The sequence below is a fragment of the Rhea americana genome, unplaced genomic scaffold, assembly GCF_003343005.1.
Source record: "Rhea americana isolate MKP2758 unplaced genomic scaffold, rheAme1 scaffold_11, whole genome shotgun sequence".
In the NCBI taxonomy this organism is placed as follows: Eukaryota; Metazoa; Chordata; class Aves; order Rheiformes; family Rheidae; genus Rhea; species Rhea americana.
This window is the reverse complement of record NW_028185150.1, coordinates 84,252-108,535: the sequence shown is the minus strand read 5'-3', so window position 1 is coordinate 108,535 and position 24,284 is coordinate 84,252. Positions and strand designations below refer to the sequence as shown.

The 24,284-nt window shown below is 37.2% G+C and overlaps 2 protein-coding genes across 5 annotated transcripts in view; one reads left to right on the top strand and one right to left on the bottom strand.

Moving 5' to 3' along the window:
- The window catches only part of SECISBP2 (SECIS binding protein 2), a 29,224-nt gene extending 15,561 nt beyond the window's left edge, over positions 1–13,663 (top strand). For 2 of the 3 annotated variants that reach the window (XM_085312565.1, XM_085312556.1), the window contains exons 10-17: positions 386–518; positions 3,218–3,387; positions 4,985–5,123; positions 5,380–5,527; positions 7,156–7,376; positions 8,145–8,299; positions 9,077–9,278; positions 10,066–10,442. In XM_085312565.1, the coding sequence (XP_085168691.1) occupies positions 386–518; positions 3,218–3,387; positions 4,985–5,123; positions 5,380–5,527; positions 7,156–7,376; positions 8,145–8,299; positions 9,077–9,278; positions 10,066–10,175 (1,278 nt within the window). In that variant the 3' untranslated portion in view covers positions 10,176–10,442. Of the gene's footprint in view, positions 1–385; positions 519–3,217; positions 3,388–4,984; positions 5,124–5,379; positions 5,528–7,155; positions 7,377–8,144; positions 8,300–9,076; positions 9,279–10,065; positions 10,443–11,152 lie in introns of those variants that run through there. The other variant, XM_085312574.1, reaches the window with a different exon arrangement.
- Positions 13,664–14,012: 349 nt separating this feature from the next.
- The window catches only part of SEMA4D (semaphorin 4D), an 88,036-nt gene continuing 77,764 nt past the window's right edge, over positions 14,013–24,284 (bottom strand). For both annotated transcript variants that reach the window (XM_085312606.1, XM_085312611.1), the window contains 3 exons: positions 16,251–16,460; positions 14,672–14,769; positions 14,013–14,095 (listed from right to left, as the gene is read on the bottom strand). In XM_085312606.1, coding sequence (XP_085168732.1) covers positions 14,066–14,095; positions 14,672–14,769; positions 16,251–16,460 — 338 coding nt within the window. In that variant the 3' untranslated portion in view covers positions 14,013–14,065. The remainder of the gene's footprint in view (positions 14,096–14,671; positions 14,770–16,250; positions 16,461–24,284) is intronic.

Sequence of the window (24,284 nt, the reverse complement as noted above, 5' to 3'; positions counted from 1 at the left end):
CCAAGGTTAAGAATTTTAAGAGAATACTTTTAACACAACTTTGCAATTCTGTTAAGCCTTTTTTTTCTTTTTCAAAGGTAAATGGCTCCTGGATCAAAGTAGGATCCTGACATGAAGCAGCATTTTTTTAAAAGACTTGATATTCTTATGCTTTATCCCTGTAGCTAGTATAACCAATTCAAATAATTTACTGTTACTTTTGGACTTCTCTTTTTTTGCATTAAAATTAATGTATATTAAAATATCAAAGTACTTTGATTTAATTAAGTTAAAAATTGAAAGTATTCCGGGTGAAGATATTAAGAGTATATTATATACTGTATGAAATGCAGTCTTTCACATTCTGAAATGGAGAACRTTCCTAATCTGTACTGAACTTGTTCAGGAAACACCTAAGAGCAGTGGGAAGAAGAGTCAAATTCCTGTGCAGTTGGATTTGGGTGGCATGTTGGCAGTCTTGGAGCAGAAACAGCAAACAGGGAAGTCAAAACAGTCTTCTAAACCTGTGGTGTTTACAGGTATTGGTTATGAATAAATTTTCTTTCTTTCAACTAGCATTGCTTTTAAGTGTTCAAACTTTACATGTAGCCTAATTTCTGATATGTAATGATCTCTGAATATGCAAACCAGAGCACAGTTAGTGTGATGCAAAAGAAAACGGAATCTTAAAAAAAGCAAAAATCTGAAAATCTTAAGAAAAATCTAAAGTGTTAGAGGAAAATTTGAGAAAAGAAAAATTCTTGGGACRATGAATTGCAAAAGAATTTCTTGTATGAGAGGTGATTGAAAGCTATCTTGGAGAAAAATATTTATGGTTTTGGAAGTTTTTGCTTTGTGTTAAATAAATGTGCTATTGTTGCAATGTGAACCTGCAAAAAAGACTCTGTTTTTAACCTGGATCAGTTCAGTGATTTAGCTTGTAGTACAACCTAGCAAATAGTTGCACTAGCAAAACTGAAGGTCTCATTTTGTTGTGCAGGAACCAAAGGCCTTTTTAAGCTCCTCATTGCTGAAGATCCCAGAGCTGTAACTTTAGTGAAAAATCGCCTTTGCAGACATAGGAGTTAGGAGAGAGTCGATCAACCAGAAGATGAGACGTGCCTGAAAACTCTGAAATAATTGCAGTTTAACAAAATTCCAGATTTTGGTGATGAAGTGAATCAGTCAAACCTTGTTGTTTCCTTATCAAGGAAGCAGAAACAAATAGCTCAAGTGTCTTTTGTATTATAAGTCAAAATGTAGTCTTGGCTGTGTTAGTACAATCCATTCTGCAAAATGAAACATGATGTTTGCTAGAATTTAATGATGATAAAACTTCTTTCCATATTTTGGTRTATTTTGGTACTTTGGAAAGAAAGCTAATTGCAGGAATGTTCAACTGTCAATGTTTAATATGATAGCTATCTTAGCTTTTAAAGAAAAAGAAAATACTGAGCATCAATGAGATTTGCCTCAGCTGAGAGAATTTGTAAGATGTTTTATCATTCTTCTGCAAATGAAGAAACTTGCAATTTTTCATTGGAGTTAGGCAAATTTAGTGCTGCAGAGGTGCCAGTAACCAGTATATAAAATAACACAATACATAGATTGGCAAAAAGACAGGAGAACACAAATTTATGGGTCAGAATACCTGCTTTCTAATATTAAGTTGCTCGAATCTGGAGCTGCTGCASAAGAGGAATTGATGTGTCATATTGGTATCCTGGAAGTACAAGGCAGATGTTACCACAACTTTATATTTTATAATATTCAGTGCTCACATTAAATCAGTGTATACCTAAATGTTAAGTTCGGCTTATAAAATGGCATTGTACTGACTTGTGTAACCAGAAAAGAAACAAAGTGAACAAGAAAGGCAAGGAATGTGACTGCAGATCAAGTTATTTCCTTCCACTTAGTACTTCRTTTAGTAAATAATGTATAGCTAGAACAGCATAGTAAAGCAGTAGTCACATGAATTCAAATTCGGTTTTGGAAGTGTATCAAGCATGCAAGATGACAAAGTGTAAAAGCCATCAAGTTCAAGCTCATAAGAGCTCTGTGAATTTGAAGTGAACAGGTGATATACACAGARAAAGAAATACTGAATGTTAAGGGATGTATATTTCCACATTGCTTCAAATCCAGTTATAGTTATGATTATTTTTAGCAGCCTATACTGACATTTACACAACTTCTGTGGCAGTGTTTCTCAGTTTGGATTTGTTACAGTGAGGCAAAAAAAAGTTGCTGTATAGGAGTTTTATGAAGTAACCTGTTTATGCTATAGTAGTATATGTGTTACTGGAGGACCAGCATATAAATACTTTGGAAGCATTACATGAAGATGGCATAAGGCAAACTACCAAAAGCTTTGGGTGTTTTGGGGGGGGATGTGTCAAGTACATTCCACTGTTACTCAGGTCATCCTACTCATTTAATTGCTGATGTAACCTGATTTATATCGCAAGTAGCAGAAGTTTGACAAAGAGTGCTCTCTCTTGATACCTTAATTCTTATTGATAGTGAGTTGAAAATGGAGCCTACTTGTTAGGGTGTTAGGTAAGAGTTTGGAAGTTCCAAGTTCAGTCTCTTGGCCAGTAATTTAAAGCTTCAATGCCTTAAACCCTCTGTAAAATACAAGTAAAATAGACCTGCCTTATGAGAGCTGTGTTGACAAGCAAATGAGACTTAGCAGTAGCTTTACATTGCTCATTGCTCATCTGCAAATTATCTTCAGTTAACTTTAATGAAATGAAACAAATGGTAGGAGTGAGTGCTTCAAATTATTTATAGCAATTAAATCTAAAAACTCTAGTGCTGCAATTCAATCTTAACACAGTACAGAATCTGACAGTAGTGGAAGAAATGCTGCTAATAGATACAGTCGAACATAGAGATTTCTGAAGGTTTACCAAGCTGAAATGGCTTGATATTGAAGGTAGCTTGGAGTGCAYTGTTTTGCCAAATACTGCTTGCGAGATTTGAGGGATAGAGCTCACGATTCTGGTTGTATACTACTGGTAGAGGACATGTAATTAATTTGGAAGGGAACAAAGGCTATCTTTAATAAAAAAAATCAGTTTAATGGTTCAGGATAGTTTATGAACACTCTAAATAGCACGACACTACAAATTTGCTGTGTTTATACTTGTCCTAATTCAGTTATTAAACTTGAATTGGATTTTGGTTCAGGTATGTGTTACAGTTGTCTGACGTAGACTTTCTTTTATCGCAGTTGGTGGTGCCATACCATTGCTTTCTAAAGAACCTTCTACAGCAACAAAAAATCATCGGTTAAACGAAGGAAAGATGCCTCATAACCCTTTGGATTCCAGTGCTCCTTTGGTAAAGAAAGGGAAGCAGAGAGAAGTTCCTAAAGCAAAGAGACCAACACCTCTTAAAAAGGTGCTCGTTTTTTACCTGAGAGCATAATAAAGGCTAATGTAACTTTAGTATAACTTCAGTATTCTTCATTGAGCAACCTCCTAGTATCAAGACCTCCATCTTGGCTTCCACTTGTCTATGAAATCAACTTTAGCTTTCCTTATTTTTTTAAAAAAAAAAAAAGGGGGGAGAGAAGCAGAGGAGTCTTTCCCAACAACATAAAAATCCTTCCCAAGATGTATTTCCTCACTTAAGTCACTTGACAGCTCAAGAACAGCCAATGAAAAAGTGTGTTCAAATCGTTGGTATAGGGGGACATCCAAAAACACCTTTGGAGGTTTGGACAAGATGTGCTTAATTTGCAGGACTGGAGAGAATGGAACAAGCGAAGGTAGTATGTAATGTATCTGTGCTCTTCCAAGCCAGAACTTCACCTGATTCTCCAGCAACTAATCTTAGATCAACCTGAAGGTTTCTCTGATCTCTCCCTCCTTGCCTATTCATGCTTCTTCCTGTCACGTCTTCTATACAGAGGATTTCGAGGTACCACTGATTTCGTATTTAGCGTTTTCCTTGCCCTAGGGGTAACACTCCATCACTAGGTCACTTTTGGTCTAGAAATATTCTTATGGAGCTAGTGAAGATGGAACCAATGGTYATTCTGTGCTGCTTAGTTGAATTTGAGGATGGGGCAACATAAAGCTGTAGCAAACTCTGGGATTTYGTTTTGTGTGTTTTGGCTATTCTGTCTTCACACCATCTATTTTCCCAAGTAAGTTTGAGAAGGGAAAGATGGGCTTTATCACATCTGTGCTCTGAGTAAGTTATGAAGCTTATTTTTGTTCTGTGTTCTTTGGCAAATGCAGATGGGCAAATCTGGTGTGGTTCCTTGCAAAGTTTGGCCATAGCTAGTAGCTATGTGTACAATAAGAGCTTATTAGCCAGTTACAAAGGCAGAGAGGTAAGGTGGCTTTCAATAAACTAATAATTGCTTTTACTTGCAGTAGCACTTGGGTCCAGCACATGTCCTATTCTTCTACCTTCTTCCATGTACCATTCAGATTAGCTATCTTTTGTRATTTTTTTCTCCCTCTCTTCAATGTACAAGTTCAGAAACAGCAATCCAATGCAGACTGAGTCTGGCTTTTCCATAGGAGAGTAAGTGGGAAAGAGTAAAGCCTTAGTTAAGCAAACTACRGTGTGTATGACAGAGGACTGTGCATGCTTTAAGTATATATATGTGCTTGAGTGCTTAGCTGAATTGCTACAAATTGGTAGTCTGAAAAAGAGAGGTAAAGAGAGAAACCTTTTCATCCGCTTCTCTGCGTTGAACCAATTTGTTGCTTTACCTTTATTTCTGCCCTTGTAGTTGATGACTAGAAATCATTTTCTCCCCCGGACATTCATAGTCAAGAAAAATTACTTTTGATGTACTTCTAGGGAATATGTTTCCTTCTCTGTGATATTTTGAGGAACTGTAAAATTTATTTTTAAAGTATAAAAATAAGTTGTGGACTTTGAATGATAGTGCCAAATTTCTTTAGTGCAGTCTKCATGTAAACACTTGGTAAGAGACGACTGCTCTGTTGCGTATATGACAATGAATTTTTTTTTTTAGATTATTTTAAAAGAAAGAGAACAACGAAAACAGCAGCACCTGTTAGAACAGACAGCAGTRTCAAAGGATGGAGATAACATTTGTCAGACTGCAGAAAATACTACTGAAGATGAAACACTTCCACAGGATAGCCAAGCAGGTACTTTTCAAGAGTAGGATAGGATACAGTACGTAGATGGAGTTATGAGAGTGAGTACACTTACTGCTTTCAAAAATGTGTACCAAAATACTGCCAAATGAAAACTGTAATTTTAGAATTTTCAAAGATTCAGTAGGGACTTACTGAGAACTTAGAGCATGTCAAAGCTGACATTCTGTGTACTTTCTCAGTTTTATTCACGTGTCAGCTTTTTGGTCTATCTTTTAATTGACATATCTTTATTTACGCATGATAGCTGTTCCTGTAACACAAGTTGCTGTGGCTCAGAACAACTCTGAAGGATTGCTGGAGGGCCCAGGGATCAAGGATTTTACAGAAAGCTCTACAGCTTCAAAGCAGCTAAACTCCARTCTTCCGAAAATCCACAGTAGGAGATTTAGAGAGTAAGTGTTGATTTTACTGTTCTGTTTTTCCACAGTACCACARGAATAGTGTTTTCCAAACAAGATAACTTTAGTTGCATTCTTTGCAACACTAATTGAAGTTTAGACTGAAGGTTCTGATTTTTTTCCTCATTTTTTCTGTAAATTGGCATATAAAAGAAGAAATGATATCCAGYGAAACAGCACCTTGTTGTAATTCTTACTTACAAATACGAGTTCCCTGAAAATGAGACATTCCTTAGAAACTATAGAAGGAAAATGAACTTCTATTAAAGTATAAATACCTGATGTTAAATAAATGGAGTACCAGCTTAGTAGGACACCGTAATTATGTTTAGTGTGTTCCTTGGTTCTCTGCTGCCAGACTAAATGACAAAAATAATAGAATGGGACTAATCAGATGACATTTTCATGTCATGGCTAGGCAAGAGAAATAAAAGGAAGACACTAATTCTGTTTAAACAGATGTCTGTGCATGTTTCCTTATAAAACAAAAAAAATACTCATTACTATGTTTGAAGAGGTCAGAAATGCAGCATAGTAGTTATGATAGTTTATAACAGTTATTTTAGGTAAGTAGTGCTTTAAGTCTTAATTCTGCTCCTATACAGACACCACTGGCTTTTTCTGCAGCTCATGTTTATAGTATATGTTAATTTTGATACAGGCATTCTTTTCTTTTCTGATGCTATGTCTTAGCTCTATTTTAACTTTTAATTGCATTAAAAATACTTAATTCACATGCGTGCAACAGTGTTTTACTGAAGGCTCTATTTGGATTGAGGCTGACTCAGTCCWGGCTATTGCAGATCCATAAAATATTCAGCCAGGCTTAGACTAGCTTATGGCTTTAGATTAGTCTTTTGGAGTTTTCAGTATTTTAGTAGACTTCTCTTTGAGACTTAATGAAACAAACTTGAAATAATAAGTAAGACACTCCTAAAAATTAAGTGAAATTCTGAGTAGTTGTAGCTCTTTTATATGCAGGGTGCGTCTTGGATTTGTTCTCACAACCTTATGTAAATTTGCTAGGTTGGCACATTTCTGTTGATTTTGGGCAATTGAGGCATCTTTAATTTTTACTCTTTGAGCATCTTCTTTATTTGTGTGGAAGACATGCTTGAGGAAAAATTAATATGGAACCCTAATCTTTTCCCAGAATGAGAGGATGAAGGATCTATTTTTTATCCTTTCCTTRTGAAACCCACAAGGGTGTGGTCTAACGGTAAAGATAAGTGCCACAGAACAAAAGAGAAAAAATACAAATCTGGGAAGGGGGAATTCATTCAGATTTACCACCTTTATCATAAGTATCTTTGTATTTATAGAAATGAAGCTGAATTTSTTAGCCATGCTTCAATTTGCATAGATCATGAATGTCTTCAGAAGAATGCTTAATTTTTTTTTTCTTTTTTTAAGAAAGGGAGGGTTTTATAGTTTGGTATGGGAGCCACATATTGTAAGTAACAAATTTTTCTGTAACTTCTCAGTCACTGAAAAAAATCTGAAGTAAATTTTCTTTTTTTGTGTGTGTGTATAGAAGTATGTTTGGAGTGGGAATAGAAAAACTATAAAGWTATATTTATAATTTCAGATTTTTTTAACATTTAATTGATTCTTTCTCCCAGTTATTGCAGCCAGGTACTTAGTAAAGAAGTTGACAGTTGTGTGACAGATCTCTTAAAAGAACTGGTTCGTTTCCAAGATCGCTTGTATCAGAAAGACCCAGTAAAGGCCAAGATAAAACGCCGTCTTGTTATGGGGCTTAGAGAAGTTTTAAAACATCTGAGACTGAAAAAGCTCAAATGTGTCATCATCTCTCCTAACTGTGAAAAGATTCAGTCAAAGGGTAATGTTTGCTTCATGTTGCTTATGTTTGCTTAATAAAAAAAATGTGAAAAAGCAGACTCAGTAGTATTAAGGCAGCAATATTATTATTGGAGGGCCTTATCTTGAGTAGCCTTTGAAATCCAGCCATATAAAGAGGCCTTCCTTGTTCAGACTGTTTACTGCTGTGCAGCTAAAGCGTGAACTGCGTCAAGAATATGTAGGGTGGGGAAGTTATTTGAAATTAGGATCTGTTTTGCAGTGCAGCTGCGCTACTGGTTGTGCTGGCACAGCTGAGAGGAAAAAAGAGTTACTGATGTCAGCTGTGCCACCAGAAATCCTCATTTTCAGCTTCTTTTAGGCCATAGATTGGCAATAAGTTATCAGTGATGTTTTGTTTAAAAATTGTTTTAGTAGGTCTTGTCATTACTTTCTACTAACTTTTAAGTTATTTCTTAGCATTCAGGGGTTTTTTATACCAGTTTTGTTTCTTTGCCTAGCTTTGTAACGCTATCRCCCATTGTGCCTCACATAACACAAAATATGGAATAGTAGCAGTCTGAGAATACTGCTAATTAAGAAAAAATGACAAATTCTCTCCTAAACAAGGAGATCTAACACTGTTATTGAGCTCCATGTGTTCACTTTTATAAACTTTAAAAATGCCCCCATAAATTTTCAAAATGCTCCCGTAATCCCCTAGTTTTTGTAGTTTTTTGAGAGTACTGTCTTTTTAGTTACGATCAGCTTGAATAGTGTCATTCTCTGTTAATTCTGTTATCTGCTCCAGGTGGGTTGGATGAGACCCTACACAACATTATCGACTGTGCCTGTGAACAAAATATCCCGTTTGTCTTCGCCCTTAACCGCAAGGCTCTAGGCCGCTGTGTGAATAAAGCAGTGCCTGTGAGTGTGGTTGGAATTTTTAGCTATGATGGGGCTCAGGTGAGTTGCAAGATACAGGGTCATATTTTTCTTCAACTTTACTTTTTACTGGTTGAAGATAATGCTTTTGCACACTTAAATCTTCTAACTGATGTCAGTAGCTTATGTAAAAATGTGATTAAAAATGTGCAGCTGCTCAGCACTGTTCAAGTAAGGAGTTTGGCCAYCTTTTCCTGGTTCTGTCTCCAGCTAGATCTCTTTCCTGGAATTTTTCTTCAAAGAGAATTGGTATTTTTATAAATGCTTAGTTTATTTCTATTGTCTTTATAAATACTTGGCTCATGTGGAGTTCCAGCGTTTTGGTAGCCCATAGATGCTTATAAACAATTTTCTCACAGAGTAGTCAAAAAGCTAAGGCCAAAAGTGAATATGGAAGATAATTTTAAAGATCACCCTATTCTGGTTAGCTGAGTGTCTGAATGAAACTTCAGGATAATGAGCTAGTCTTGAAAAGGGATGTACTATTTAGAAAACAGTTTTAAATATTGCAGTGCTGAGTTGTGTGGGCAAAGCTACATCAGTTAGTTCTAAAGTGTATTTCTTCATTTATGATACTGCAGTAATATATCCCTAGGCACGTTTTCCTTTCTGTCTTATGAATAAAAATGTGCTTTGGGTTTTAGCTAAACCATTTAATATGAGGCTTACTGTGTTGTTTGCCTGTATCCATAAATGCATAAGGAATGCATAAGGAACGTTCATTATAGATTTTCATGGAGATGTTAAAACTTATTTACTGTGTGATCCAAGCTCTACTAATATTTTACGTTTCCATAGGACCATTTTCATAGAATGGTGCAGCTGACCACAGAGGCCAGGAAGGCATACAAAGATATGGTAGCAGCTTTAGAGGAAGAAGCTGAAGGAGGATTAAGTGAAAAACCCTCCAGCATTTCAGCCACTGAAAATGAAAAAAGTGGCGTATCAGAAACCAGTCAAACATCTTCCAGAGACTCTGATGAGGATGTACCAAATTATAGTGAGTATATATCAAAGTTCTCTTCTAATGCAGCGTTTTCACTGAAACAAATGACACTTGACACGTTAGTGGTTAGTAAATGGAGAACTCTAATTTTCTGTGATTTTTTTGTTTGTTTGTTTTTCTTCATAACTTTATAAAATCTATGGTTAGGTTATTGCTGAGAAATTCCCTTTCTGAAATCCCCTGAGGGCAGGTGGCACACATTGCCTTTTCTGATGAGGTCCTTTGTTACTTACTTTTTTTAAACAAAAACGAAAAATCCTTTTAGTATTTTTCTAGAACTACTCATTCGAGCATTTTGTTGGATATAAGTTTTGTACTCAAGCTTGTTTGAGATGCATCTTCCTGTCCAAAAATGTTCATGTTACATAAAGGCCTTGCACTTCCAGGAGCACATTCTTCCAGTGCTGCTAATGCAGTCACCAAACAGTTATTGCAGATGCTAGACAACTCAAAATTCTCTGAAAGTTTTAGATTTTTTTTTTTTTTTCTTTTTTTTTTTTTTTTTTTTGAGTTGGATCCAACTTCAGAGTTGGTGTTGCTTGAGAAGGTGGCTGGACCGTGGAGTTGTACCAAAGGACCTCAGTGGACACCTTCTAACCTAAAGCAGTCTTTTATTCTCAATCTGACGTCACATCTGATTACTATATCTGCCTACATGTCAACTTTCCTCAGCGCTTACTTTGAGGAAGAAGTAGAGAATCAGTGTGCCTTTTCATTTTAAGTTCTTCCTTGAGTATTATACTGTAACTTTTTTTTTTTTTTTCATTCTAATATTCTGTAGTTAAAATCTGGAAAAAAAAGCTTGAAGAAGAATATAACCCATATGCCCTGGAATTGGAAAAGAGTGCAACCACTGACGTGCTGGCGTTGAATTCAGAAGAGCATCAGTAAATCCAGATTCAATTCTATGAGACTTTTTTTTAATAGCCATGTAAATACTGAATTATCTAAAATTAAAGATTCAGGTAGGAAGAGGGCATAGAGCAAATTAAGATAACTTAAGAACTGTCTGAAGTCAGCTAAGTAAACTGTTCTAACTCTCTTTAAGCAAAATGTACACTGGAGCACATAAGCACTGACTAATTCTTTTAGGTTTCTGTGTACTTGGCTGGTTAGTATAGCAGACTATAATAGTAAACAAATTGTCCTAACCCAGAACCACTTGAACTGGCGTGGTTACTTGTAATGGTTTAATGACTTAGCATTGGTTTGTTAGTGGTACTATATGCCAAAAGAACTTGCTAGAAATGAGGTTTTCTTTGGGAAAGAGATTGGGTTTGAGGTGTTCTGCTTTCTACTTTTAAGTAAGTCTTGCTTAAAGAAAGAACTTACTTAAACCTTAAACTGATGCAGGAGGGAGTTGASATAGAGCTGCTAAGGCGGGCAGGCTGGCATCAGTGTCACTCTCTTCCAGTAGGCAAGAAATGCATTTTAGGCAGGCAGCTTGATTGAAACTAATTAAGGAAAGCCATGATGACAGAATTCAGTTAGCTCTTTAGCTGTGATGCCTTGTTCTTCTGCGGGATCATACAGCAGGTATAAGGGAGACAGCACAGACTACAAAGGTCTGCTACTATAACAAGTTTACTATAGGTCCTGCCTTGAATTTAGAGGATGTTGAAGGTCAGGAAACAGGCCAGCCTGCTCTCTCTGCTTCTCCACTCATGCAGATTCCTCTGTGCTCCATTTTGGGGTTCTGTCATTGTATAAATGTAAGAAAGAGGAGTTTTTAGTCAATCTTGGTTTGCATCTAAGGTAGGGAAATTTTATATAGGATAGAAACTTTGTAAAACTAAACAAGCACATAATGGTGGTAGAGCGTATTAGGGGGARCTCCCTATATAAATACTATTGTTTACAGCTTGCACACATCAGATGATAAGCCTAGAGAGCTCCCTTTTCTGCAGTGGAGGATACATATGTAAGTTCTATCAAGCATTCTGAAAGATGGTATTGATGCCAGGTGCTACAGCCAGCAGCTCTGAAGTATGTTTGTAAATGCTTTACCACAATTACTTGCTTRCTTACTTAGCAGTTGTAGTGCAATACTTCAGAAAGTAGCTGTCCTGTGAAGCTAGAGGTGATATGTACACACACATACACACACACATGTATATATAAAAACCTATAAATAATTTTAAAGTTCAAAGAATTTTGTAGAATGTAAGAAAGATGTATAAATAATCTGCTATAATATATTGATTCTATAAAGTATGGTTGAAGTGCARTTCTTTGTGACTTAAGTAAACTCTTCTGGTGGGTAGTTAATGGATATCTGAACTGTGAGCTTTGAGGAAGAACATTCTTAGAGAAAATGAACCGGTATTGGGCTGAAATGCAGAATTGTTCAGTAGTTGCAATGTCTTTTTTGGTATTAGTTTCACCTAATCTTAAATGGAAATTGAGGACTAAAGATCTCAGTGATGAAGGATGGTTTTGGCTGGCAGGAGATATCCTTGGTCCCAAGGTAGGTTGCTGTTTGTTGGCACTCATGACACTGATGCACATTTAAAGCTGCTAATTTTTTTTTTTCCTAGTCACTGCATGGTAGCATTGAATGATAGTTGATGGAGCATGCACGTCCTGATGTTTTGCTGTATTTCCTGTACAGCTTTTGTATTATCCTAGAGGAGCATTCGGAACGACTTTGGAAGCATTATGGCCTGTCAAAATCTTAGCCACTTTCTAAGGGGCATTCACTGTATGGGTCTGTTTACTAATTCTGTTAAACAGATRTTTTTTCATAATGACTTCAGAGGCATTTGTATATAATCTCCTACTGAAATTGTCTTATGCAGATTAAGAATGTGTGATGAAGCCAAAACTGATTTGGCCCACACATGTGGGCCAAAGAAATGAGAATTAGAAAAAAGAGCCTGTGATCTGCTTAATTACAGGTGTAAAAAGCTTTGCTTTCTTGTTATGGCAGGTTTTATTGGTAACAGTTCTGCTAGTGTATTAAGGCTAAGCTCTCTGCTGCACCAGAGCTAAGGATCAGAGGGCCTCTGACACCTCGAGCAATAAGATAAATTGTTCTGTTTGCTATTCTGTCCGTATCTTAAAAAAAAAAAGAAAAAAAGAATGGAGCAAAATAAATTGAAGAATAAATTAATTTAAGATTGAGGTAATATCAGAAAAAGCTAATGGATATAAAATAGTGTGATCTAACAGATGTACCCACTCTGATTGTTAGCACCSTTTTTTTCTTCATAGTGGTTCCTCAGCTCTACTAGGTTAGCGTTCTGATTGTCAGCAGTTTGTATGCCTCATATACCTTGCAAAAAGTAGAGATACACGAAAGAACAGGCAACCAATTTCTACTACTTATGATCCTTCTTTGCAATGACAAGGCAAAGCACAGCTATGCTTAACCAAAAATCTCTCACCTCAGTCTTGTAAAGGTGTGAGGTAAAGGTACCTTCTTATTCAGCAGCACAAAACCAAATTTAAATCTGTTGATTTAATTAGTTGAATAAATGAAAGAGAAACAATTTAAGAAAAATCTTTTTTTTTAGTTGTCCCTCAGTCAAAAAAGATGTCATAGGCAGAAACAAAATTAACAAAATAGTTCCCACTGAATCTTGAACCAGCATTAATTTGTGATTGTTAATACGAAAAACAGGGAAAATGGTTTTTGCGTAAGTGTTTTCACCCTGCATGCCTGACAGTAAGGTGGTCTGGCATTGAAAAACGAGTCATTCAGAAAAGTCTAAAAATTAAGGTTTAGGAGGGAGAGAATATTTTCTTTATAGTGAGAAACAAACCATCTAATTTAAATCTTACCAGTTTGGGATTAGCGTAGGGATAAGCATGAAGCTTTCCCTTATTGCCTGTGGCTCAATCTGTAGTGATTCTTAGGTAAGCACAATATCTTACTTCCAGGTTTCTGAAGACCATTGATAAAGACAGAAAACTTAAACTGTGCCTCAAACTTTTTATTTATTGGTTGCGGAAAGACAAAACTGAACAGCAATGCAGTGGAATARGTAGGGCCCCACATTACAATTTGCAGTTGTTCACTAAGAATAAGTGAACTTGATACAATTTCAGTCTTAAAATTCATTGAACATGCAGTTGTTTAAAACAATTACCTCAAATTTTGAAGAATAATTTGCAGTAACTAAACAGTCTGCTTTAACTTGCATGCTTTGTAAGCCACCTCTGTTTTGAGCACTTGTCATAATTTTCTTTATTTGGTACAGAAACTTTTGTGACCAAAAGGTTTTGGAACARCTAAGTTAAATATTAAATGAACGTGCTGACACCAGAAAGGAATGCTCTTTAAAACACTGGGAACATGGTTTATGGGTAAACGTATTTAAAAATAATAACAAATGGGACTGTGGAAGTGCCTTTAAATAAATGCRATCCAAATTTTACTTATTTATCTCTAATTTATTTTCCAAGATCATCAAGCTCCCCCAAAACTGGTTTGCTTAATGAACTCAAAACAGAAGCCATAGACTTATATGATATTGTTGAGCAGCACGAGTCTTTCTAAGACTGCTTTGTTCTTCATTAAGCTGAARTGACTGGCATCAGGTAACCAGAGATGTTTCTAACACAAGACAGGTGGCCTCTCTTGCAGCAAGTAAGTTATTCTTTGGTGCACTGAGCAAATCYTGTTCCACCTCGAGCTTCAGCTGATTCTCCTGAACATCAGCCCCCGTGCTAGCACTAGCACTCACAAATACCCCTTTGAATGCAATGATATTAAAGTACTGAGCGTTCTAACTCACATACATACATTTATTGTCCTGGCCTGTTCATTGCTTTGTCCATTAGAGGGTGTTTTTCTTGTTGCAGCTCTCCTGAAGGAGAAAAAGTTCAGAACAAAGTGTTAATACAGGTTTAAAATAAAATGGGTTTTAAAATACTATCTATTCCACATGCAACARGTACTTGTCATATGCAAGAGATATCAAAAATAATCTGTTTTAACTGTTGGAGAAAAACATTGAAAGCAACATACAGATTTTTTTTTTTTCTTATAAAGGAAGGCCAGCTTTGATAGACAATACCAGTTATGAAGTCTGATCGCCTCTGCAACCCAATTAAGGTCTTACAGATGCAATCAAATGAATCTACTATGAACATAGTACACACAGTCTCACCCTTTTCAGTAGGATGATTTATTTCTTACTGAACTAGCTCTTGGTAAGTGGACAGAAGGAGGAAGCTGACATAATGGTAATACACAAAATAAATGAAATAGGTCTTACTGTTCAGCAGGTTGATCCTGAATAACAGCATGCACAGGAGTACTCATCACTTTGTTATACAAATGCTTTCAATTACAGAAGCGTCATAGGCTATTATAAAATTAGAYTGTAGTGTGTTATGTAGGAAGTACAGTATGAGGTTATATTCCAGCCTCATATTCGTACCCATGTCTTCTTCCAGTTTTGCATCATCTTGTCATGTTCACTGATGGCAGTTCTCCAGCTATCAAATTCTTTGGTCCATCCATCCTGACCAGTACTATCTGAAAATTGTAAACAACAGGATGATTACATAACTAAGTAATAACCAAGTGAGTGGATTTATTCAATTGCAGTAATTCTCATAGAGGGTAGGACTTGAAGGAGCAAAATCCAGCATCTCATCCTCTGTTCTGCTCTACCTGTTTTCAAGCTATTTGGAAATAACCTCTATTCAGACAGTCACATCTTCCCCTCTGCAGCAGACCTTTTAACCTCCAGAGCAAATAGCTTTAGCACCTTTAATCTATGAGTCAAGGTCTAGAAGATATGACCTACCAGTTAGAAGAGCTAAATCCATTTAGAAGCTATGTTGAGTTTGTTATTTCCCATTTTTTGATAATGTTATGTAGCTAGTTATTATATGTTTGTCATAAAAGAATTTAAGAAAAGGCTGTTTTACCACATTTTAACTTGACAAAGTTTTAGTTCTGATCTTCTTGTCTGCCAGCTTTTCTTGCAGCTCCTATTACTGCTGTGGTGGCATACACAGATTTAATAAATATTTTCTTTTTAACCTTCAAGACACTAGTGACAAGATAGAATCTTTTGGATCACAGTGAAAGCAGCCAACTGTTTTACAGTAGTTTCACCAAAATGCTCTTTATTCTGCTTCTGAGACTAACTTTAAAGTGACTGGAATGCTTGCAAGAAACTATGCAAGTTCCTTCCTGCTTTCTTTTATCCCTGAAAAAAGCTGGGATGAGCTACTCTTGAGAATYTCACATTTGATGTTGATCAGTTAATTACAAATAATTCATTTTTTTTTCCTCCAGAAAATACTCTTATCATATTTGTTCCTTTTCYTTTAAAGACTACATACACCCTTCTTCAGGTCTAAGTTCTCAAAAGCTACTTGCAAAGAATGCTGGAGTTTCTTCAGTYGGTTCTGAGCACCTAAAGATGAATTTATCTTGTCCAGATGCTCAGGTCAGCTAGCTGACTTCCTGTCCATTAGTATCAAAATGAAGAGRTAAGAACTGTCCCACCACCTGGATACAGATGATTTATTTTTTTTTTAATAGAGGGGAGGGGATGGGGGTGTCTCTTTATTATTTGACTTCCTTGGCATTAAAAATTTTTTCTTTGTTACCCAGTATAGTTCTTGCAAAGTATTACTCCTTTATAGTTCTCCTTAATATTAACCTGACTTCCAATATGTGTCTATTAGTTTTGTTTGAGGTGAAAAAAAGAGCTTATGATTGGCCTCAGATGTACTTAGTCCCCTTTGTTTCTGCAAGGCTTCTGTAATACGTAGCAGTTGTTACTGTTCCATTTCTAGATCATAACTGCTAATTTGCAGGTTAGTTCTTTAGGGGAGGGGGGAAAAAAGCTATTTTTTATGGCTGTAAACGCTTTTCATAACCAAACACTTGAAGTGGGTACATCTCCACCTATGTGTGTGTGTTCTATGGGTGAAATAATTACAGAGCTTTCTGTGTATCAGAGTGGAGACAAACAGGGCGTACATCCAGCRCCAGCCTACCTTTATCTTCAACTGTGATGAGCACTTCTGATGTTGCGTTCCCAACTTCTGAGACAACTGAGCATTTATATTCTGTACTTTCTGATACTGAATCTTTCACCCAGCTTAGAATATGCAGTTTGCCATCAATCAGTGTATGAGATTGCTCCATGATGCAYGCCTTCATCTGTTCTCCATTCTTCTTCCAGACAAAATGGGAATCACTTGGACCTGTAAAAACATCAGTCAGCTTATGTCAGGAAAATTACTAAGATAAAAGCTTTGAATAGAAAATGAAAGACTTACTTACTTACTTAGACTTTAAGATTGGATTCAAARGTTGATTGTAATGTTTCTTAGGTTTCTTTAACTAAAATGCTGGGTACCAAAAAGCTGAAAGCTAACACTGATAATGAGGTTCAAGCCAAAGTTGTAAATGAMCTTGCAGAAAGGAAGTGTCTGGATTTGCACAAGTGGGAATTTACCCTGCAAACATGATAGACTAGATGGTAATGAAACTGGCACTATCTGTGATCTGCAGCGATTACCTACAAAACTAGGTAATGCTACCTAGTGCTTGATTGAGCTATGGAACAAAGTAGAGACCATCTGAGACAYGCATTGAAAACCTGAAATAAGGGACAGGAGGGGAAAAAAGTTGAATAACTCAGTGCATCAAAGATACTAGAACTAATGAAAGAAGAAAAATCAGAAAAAGCACAGAACCATTAGTCACAGCAATTRGGCAAGAGAGAAGTTGGAAGAAGCTTGGATTAACAACAAAGAGCAATGTAATCCTTTTGCTTTATTGTCATTATTCATCTTACCTGTGAGGTCAGAATTTGAATACATCAGAGGTTGACTGTAGCCCAGAGGACAGAACAGCTATTCCCAGAAAAGCAGCAAGTTTGGCCGAAGTGTATTTGGCAACATCAGAGCTTTTTTCATTTAAAAGAAAAACATCTGGGCCAAAGAAAGAACTTTGCAGTAACACTGACTTTTAAAACATGTCTGTTGTTACTCCCTCGAGGGCTTATGATCCAGACTAGACTTAGCAAGAGAAGATGTAAAAATTGAGATTGAGAGAAAATAAAAGATTTTTGTATGTCCTGAGGGAACAGGTAACTTACTACAGAAACTAACTTTGAGTATTTTTGACTGGAAATTGATGCAGCATTTTTCTGTAGAAAAAATATTTGAGTCTGTGTCTCTTTCAAAAACTACATATACTGTAGATTATTGTGCAAGCAGACACAAAAAAAAGGAAGGTAGTCTTTCTACTTGTGAATGTTCTCAGTATAATGACTTAAATTCTTAATTTGTTTGGAAACAAAACTAATACCCTACAATTTGAAATAAAATAGTCCTAAGAGCAAGGATGAATGACAGAGAACATGATTCGGTTAAAACTGGTAAGAGTTTATCTCTGAGGAAGAGAGAGAGACAGAGAGAGAGGGAGAAGTGGGACAATCTCTTTAGAAGCACTGACAACAGCTCTGACAAAAGTGGGGCGGGCAAGCACGTGCTGATTACAGCTAGCCTAGCAGACAGTCATTTCTCAATTTTTTATGGGTGATTGTGCTGCTGTTAACAGTATGTAGGTGACGTAGCTAAAAACATGGGAAATCTGGAACCATGAACAAATTATTTCAGTATAGTAAGGCTGAAGTTGGTTTTGGACAAACAGAAGGAATACCAAGTAAATATGAACATAGTCCCACACCAGAARTCTTTAATTAAAAAATTAGGTTTCGAGGACCTGAAACCTACCTTCAGAGAACGTCCTTGGGAGTTATTCTGGATTAGAACTTCTAAGAGATGCAACATCTGTATCTGACACTGTATTAATACAGAGGAGAAATTAAGTGATCACTGGAGGTCAAGCTATCATCTAGAATGGAGAAACGAAGACTGACTTGACCAAAGTAAAGATGAATCAGAAGAGGGAATGATGGGACAAAGATCTCTGGATGAGCTTTGACAAGTGTCAAAGAAAGAATTACTACTCTAATGTTGTGAAGCTAAAAGCCAGCTGCTTAGGTAAGGCCACAAGCTCACAAGGTTTATTAGCAGTAATTCAGGTCCTAAAACGTGAGACTAGAACTATTTTGTGCTTAAAAGCAGTGTCTTGGAAAAACCTTATTTTAGAGCCAGGAGACAGAGCGGCATGTACAGTGCAGGAGACCGCTTCCCTAAAATTATTCCAAATGTTTCCTGTTCTTTCTTACACCAAAGAATTGGCTCTGTTTTCGTTTAAGATCACAGCGCTACCCAAAGCTCAGGTTAGACACACCGTTTTCCGAAGTGTGAAATCCAACTATTATTCGAGTAATCCTGCAAGTCAGCGCAAGACTTGTGCAAGCTACTTAGCAGCAAAATCTGGATGCAAGCACTGGTCAGGTGTCTGTTGTGAACTGCAAGGAAGAGARGGCATCTCCTGACCTTCCTGTTTCACTGCGGTTCAGTCCTGCTCCTCAAGGCTGGCCGTTGCTTTCTCTACTTTTTGCGTCTCGTGATTGAGCAATAGAAGCTTACGCTGACAAACGGTTTCATCTGCAAAAACCTTGCGTCCCGTTCCTTAAATTTAAATTTGCTACAACTCTAAAGTAAGATAAATTCAGACTTAAATATGTAACAGGGAACTATTTTTCAAAGATAATAAGTTATGTATTCTACATTTATTACAGTTTTCATAACACAAATGAAATATGTTGAGTGAAAACCTTACAAAGTATGCATTTCTAAAATATTTGATCTACTTACATTGCCATCCTTTTTAAGAATGCTTGAAAGATTTAAAAAAGTGGTCTTATTAGTACATAATATTCAAGCAAAGAATTAAACAGCAAGACAGTCCAGATATGCAGATAGCTCCATTTAAGCAACAACAGAAGACTGTTCAAATATTTTACTTTGAAACMAGTATCTTAATAAATAATTATTAACAATTTAAATGAATGCCTAGACTATTTTAAAAGGTAGAAGGCTATAAGAGTTATAATTAAAAATAAAAACATATCAAACAAAAACCCCTTGCTGCACCTTCAGACCTATACATTTTCTCAGTGAAAGCTCCTCAGTTTTGCAGGATTTGTGAATATGGTTGTTTGTTTCTTTTGCAGAGGTTTAAATTTTCTATACCTCTGCTGTCAGCGCTTGGAGTGAAATGTTACTACCCTGGCAGCTGTGCTGGCAACATGGACTCTGTAACCTACCCCAAGTCAGCCAGGTTTGCAGAAACCATACATTTAAAAGTCAAATGGGTTTTCCCCTCACGATCTTCCACAAGGAACTATCTCAGCAGACAGAGGTAGTAGTAAAAACTTACTTACTTACACCGCTGCAGCTGGTCGTAAAGTAAATTTCTACCTAGAGCCTAACTTCAGTCACTGAAGAATTGGTGCAAATTCCCCATTTTAACAAAAGAAAAAATCCAGTGCAGTGGAATTGAAACTAAAGTATAAAGCTACAGATTCAGAACAGCAGGATTTCAAGAAAGCTCTGGGATCCTAATTTAAAGGCAGGAGACTATGGATGAAGCGGAGCTCATTGACACRGCAAGGTGGAGGGGAGCGGCGGGGGAATGCTGGCCAGACCCTTTCCCTCCGTCGGACGCCAAAGCCTGCGGCGCTGCGTGCACGTTTCAGAAGCCACCTAACGAGGCTGTAGAGTGACATACTCGCGAAGCGCTACCGTGCCAGGTTTGCCTTAGCACAGTATTTTTCCACATTGTTAGGCAGTTCCTGAAGGATAACATCAAAACGAGGCTTTCCTAAAATTTAGTCGTCAAAAAACATCTTGAGATGGAGGGAAGTCAATTGGGTAAAAGAAAGCATGAACTGTCAGCAAGCCTCAACCTCTTAATGCTTTCCCCAGCTAACTCATCTCCCAGACCCCAAAACAAGTTAAAATTCAGTGAAGATAACTGACAGGTATCCCAAAGAGAAGTTTTAGCAAGGTAACAAACAGGCTTTTTCACAAATTCCTATCATCTCAGCACAGCAGTGCCACCAGAGATGATCTTCTTAAGTGACAGAAAGTTTAGGTTTGGAAGTTGCTCTCCCTTATTCCACAACATATATATATAAAATAAAATATATAAAAACCCTGCCAAAGTTGACAGCAAGCAGCAGATTAAAAAAAAAAAATCAGAAAAGTTAATCTTAAAAAAAGAATGACATCTGGGTTTAATGCTCAGTATTTAGCTTGCAGCTTTGCTTGCACTGAATGCTGCTGAACTAAACATCCCAGATTTCAGACTATCAAGATCATATAGGAAGCTGTCATCCAGAGCAGGGATTAAGTTTTAAAAACACTATAATCTGAGCGCGGAAAGATTATTTTAAATCACAGATCAAAGTGAGCCCAGGAAAAGGTTAGCCCAGCCTTAATCATTAACATGGCAAGCGGCTGCCCGCACGGCTCCGTAAGCGCAGGGAGACTCGACCGGAGGCTGCTCAGAGCGCCGTGAGTCTTAGGAGTCCCAGTTGCTGCCGTGACAAGTAGCTGAAGAATAAACGAAGCAACCGGAAGGGTTGCAGGTTGGAGGAGGAGGGGGAAAGACAAGAATCCTTAAATTACGATCCTCTTTTACACAAATACCCTTGCAGTYTTCTGAAAAGGACGTGTTAGGCAGGGCCTTGCATTTCAGTCTATACCCCAGCTAAGCAGGTCTTCCTACTTAAATGTAAGCGCAATCCATGAGCCTTCTAAAAAAAGCACAAATAGCTTGAAACAGCAATGGAAATTTTCACATAAAAAGCCCAAGGAAAACAGACCTTTCTATAAAGGCCAACAAAGATTATCATGTCAAGTGGCAAGTAACATACAGGGAAGAACACTGACATCCTCTTTCAAAACCGTAGAGCCTTTGTTAAATTACTAGTACCTTTATAAAGCATCAACCCTGCAAGTTGATGCTGTCTTAGCAAAAGAGATGAGATTTAAAAAAAAAAGGGGGTGGAGGGTTGGTGTGAAACATGAGCCACATACAAGCCGGAAAAAGTCTCCTGTCAGTAGCGCAGGCAACGCACAACGCACGCAGATGGAAGTAGGGCACAGCATCTGCCTTCTCAGCAAAAAATTAGAAGCAGATGGGGAAGACGGCTGAGTTGTCTACGAGACGGAAACGCAACACACGGCTGCTGGGGAGCCCAGCTTCAGCAGGACGAATTTAGATACTCGCTCAGTGGGTGAAAGAAAAGGTTTGCAATGGGAACCTAGATAATAGTCTGTAAAGATTACTTAGCCTAACTATTAGCAAACTGGAACTAGAGACTAGTTAGATCCAGCTACATCAGCTAGAACTAGATGTCGAGTTTCCGGTCTGAGTTAGCTTACGTGTGATACTGTTGAAGCAGTTCTGGTAAGAAGTTTCTGACAAAATGGTTTAAAAAAATAGCGACAGCAGCGTTCTAAATAATTACCCAGTTAATCTGCCATCAGATTGAGGGATTAATTATTATAAGCCTACAGGTTGTGGCTGTTAAAGGCAAGTGGAGAAAAAGAAGGATAAAGATAGTCACTATAGTCCGGGGCATGAGTTTGCAAACAGGGTCAAGCAGGGTAGCAAGAAGTTCTGAAGAAAAGAACATGAACATTGACATTATATTGCAGGGAGTTTGACACCAACCCAAATCTGTCATATGTCTCACTAGGTAGGATTGGGAAATCCAACTTTCTCAATCATGACAAGGGTTTAGGAGTTAATACCAGCCTTCAGCTGAGATACTACAGAATCACAGTTCCATATTAGGCAAGGAGAACAACTTAAATATTTATGATGAATTACAGAAGAACAGCTAAGCAAGGAGGTGAAATAAAACCTTATAAGCAAATGGTGTATAGAAGCAAACCCAGAGCAAAGTGAATCTCTTCCTGAGATTTTTCAGAAGAGATGTGCGGGAAAACCTTGTAGAAAGTCTATTTGAATCTTGAAAACCCAAATGTGAAGCAAACTTCACATTTTCTTTATAACTCATCACACCATAAAAGCTGTTTTGCAGAACCCATGACAGCTTTTTCTTGCACAGTTCTCCTGGTCCCCCAATAATCCTTGACAGAGGTGGGATCTATGACTGTCGGTAACGCGCACACATTTAGCTTGCATGCATAGATTAAAATTCAGATCGTGCATACTGCTGGGGTTGTTTTTTTCCCTGTCATCAAATCAGCTTGTCTCTGCAAAAGCCTAGGCAGCACCTAATTCCAAAACTAAAGGGCTAAGCTGTTGCTTCGCACAGGTATTCCTTTGTGCAGTTTTTAACCAAAGCAGAAGGTAGCAGTTGCTTTCCTGACTCTCAGTAGACCTTTCAGATAGATTATCCTGTCAGAAGGGTAAAGGATCCAAAAGGATCCAAAAATTTTTACATTAGGCCATTTCAGATGTTTGAACACTATCAATTGTCTTAATTTACATACAGTCYTCTGCTGGCAGATGAGGTTGTTGATATAATTTAGCAATATACAAGCATACTTACAAAATTCCCTGGTATTTTGATAATACAGGATAGGCTACAAATGTATTAAGCTTTAAGCACATTACAACAGTAGCAATTGTTTGCAGGCTACAATTACTCGTCCTAACCAGACTGATTTCCTCACTGGGGGGAAGGATTTTAATGATACYTGCTAATTTATAAATACTTCAAAAAATAAGAAAAGTCATACAAAGGAAGTTTCCCAACTTCTGCACATTATTATTCATTGCACAGGAAAGACCTGTACGAGTTCAGTCAGCTGTACAGTACTGCACAAGAAAACATTTCCTTTATTTTTCTGTGCTGATTTGAATCTTTTGAAGAGGAGTTAGTTAATAATATGCCCTTGGCTTTACTTCCTCATCTACTTTATCCTCCATCTTTATCCTCATGTGTCTTAGATTGACATTATCTTTAAGGTAAGCTTATTCTAGTCCTTAAAAGAAAGGCTATGTTAACAAAAAAATATATGTATAGTAAATGTCCTTGCACATTTTCCACATTTTTCTTAACTTGGCYATTGTCTTTGCATATAAAAGCGCACAGCAAAAGAAATTTTTACATGATTTTGCCAAACTTGCTGCTGATACCGGAATTTAAGAATGCTGCAGTCATGTCATCGTCTTACAGGCGCCACTACCRAGGAGCCAGCAGAGCTAGGACGGTAATACCACCACTTAACAAGGCTTTCTTGCTTTTGTATACGCMTTGCTCGATCTATGAGGGCCCCCGCAGTCCCCGTTTCTGAAAGAACCAGTGCCAGCACTTGACAGCCGTGACCTATCACAATCTACAGCAGGGAAAGGGATGTTTTTAGTTTGATATCTGAGAGATTTTTATTTATATTCAAATTATCTTCCAAGCTTAAGTGATTACTTAAGTCCTTTTCTGTTAGCTTGAAAAAWTAAGATTGTTTCCTTAATATGTTACCTTGTACATGGACTTTAAATAATAAAAAAGAGGTGGTGTGTCACCGACCTGCATGGAAGGAATGATCTTATCGTACCCCGGTGCCTCCAAGTGATGCAGCCAGTGCAGGAATCATTAAAGGAGGCAGGACAAAACCACACTATGCAAAATGACAAATTCACAGTTACTATCAGATTCCTGCAGCCACAGATGCTGCAGGCGAACTGCAGACAGCTAGCAGGAGCTAAGACACCGGAGGTTTGGGGACCGGCTAATACACAAAGCAGGATATACAACTGGTTGGCAAGGTATAAATTTAGCATTCCCGCATGAGGATAAAGATAAACCAAGTGTGGATTAATAAGTAACTGTGCAGATTAAAGTCAGCAGTACTGTTTCAGCAAAGCACACCATGTTAATCTCAAAATATGCTACTTAAAAACTAACAAAATATTTTAGGAAGTTTTGAAGTATTTATGCAGTGAATTGAATTTTTCTGGGAAAGGCAGAGCTTTTCCTCTCTAGACTATCAGTTCTATTTAAGAGATTTAACTGCTGCTCAAACACACAGTAGCATTTTCATGTTTGAAAAACTACTGATGACCCATCAGTCACAGTTATTGAGAAACACGTATTAAGACGCTGAGAAGAGATGATGTTCTGGGGA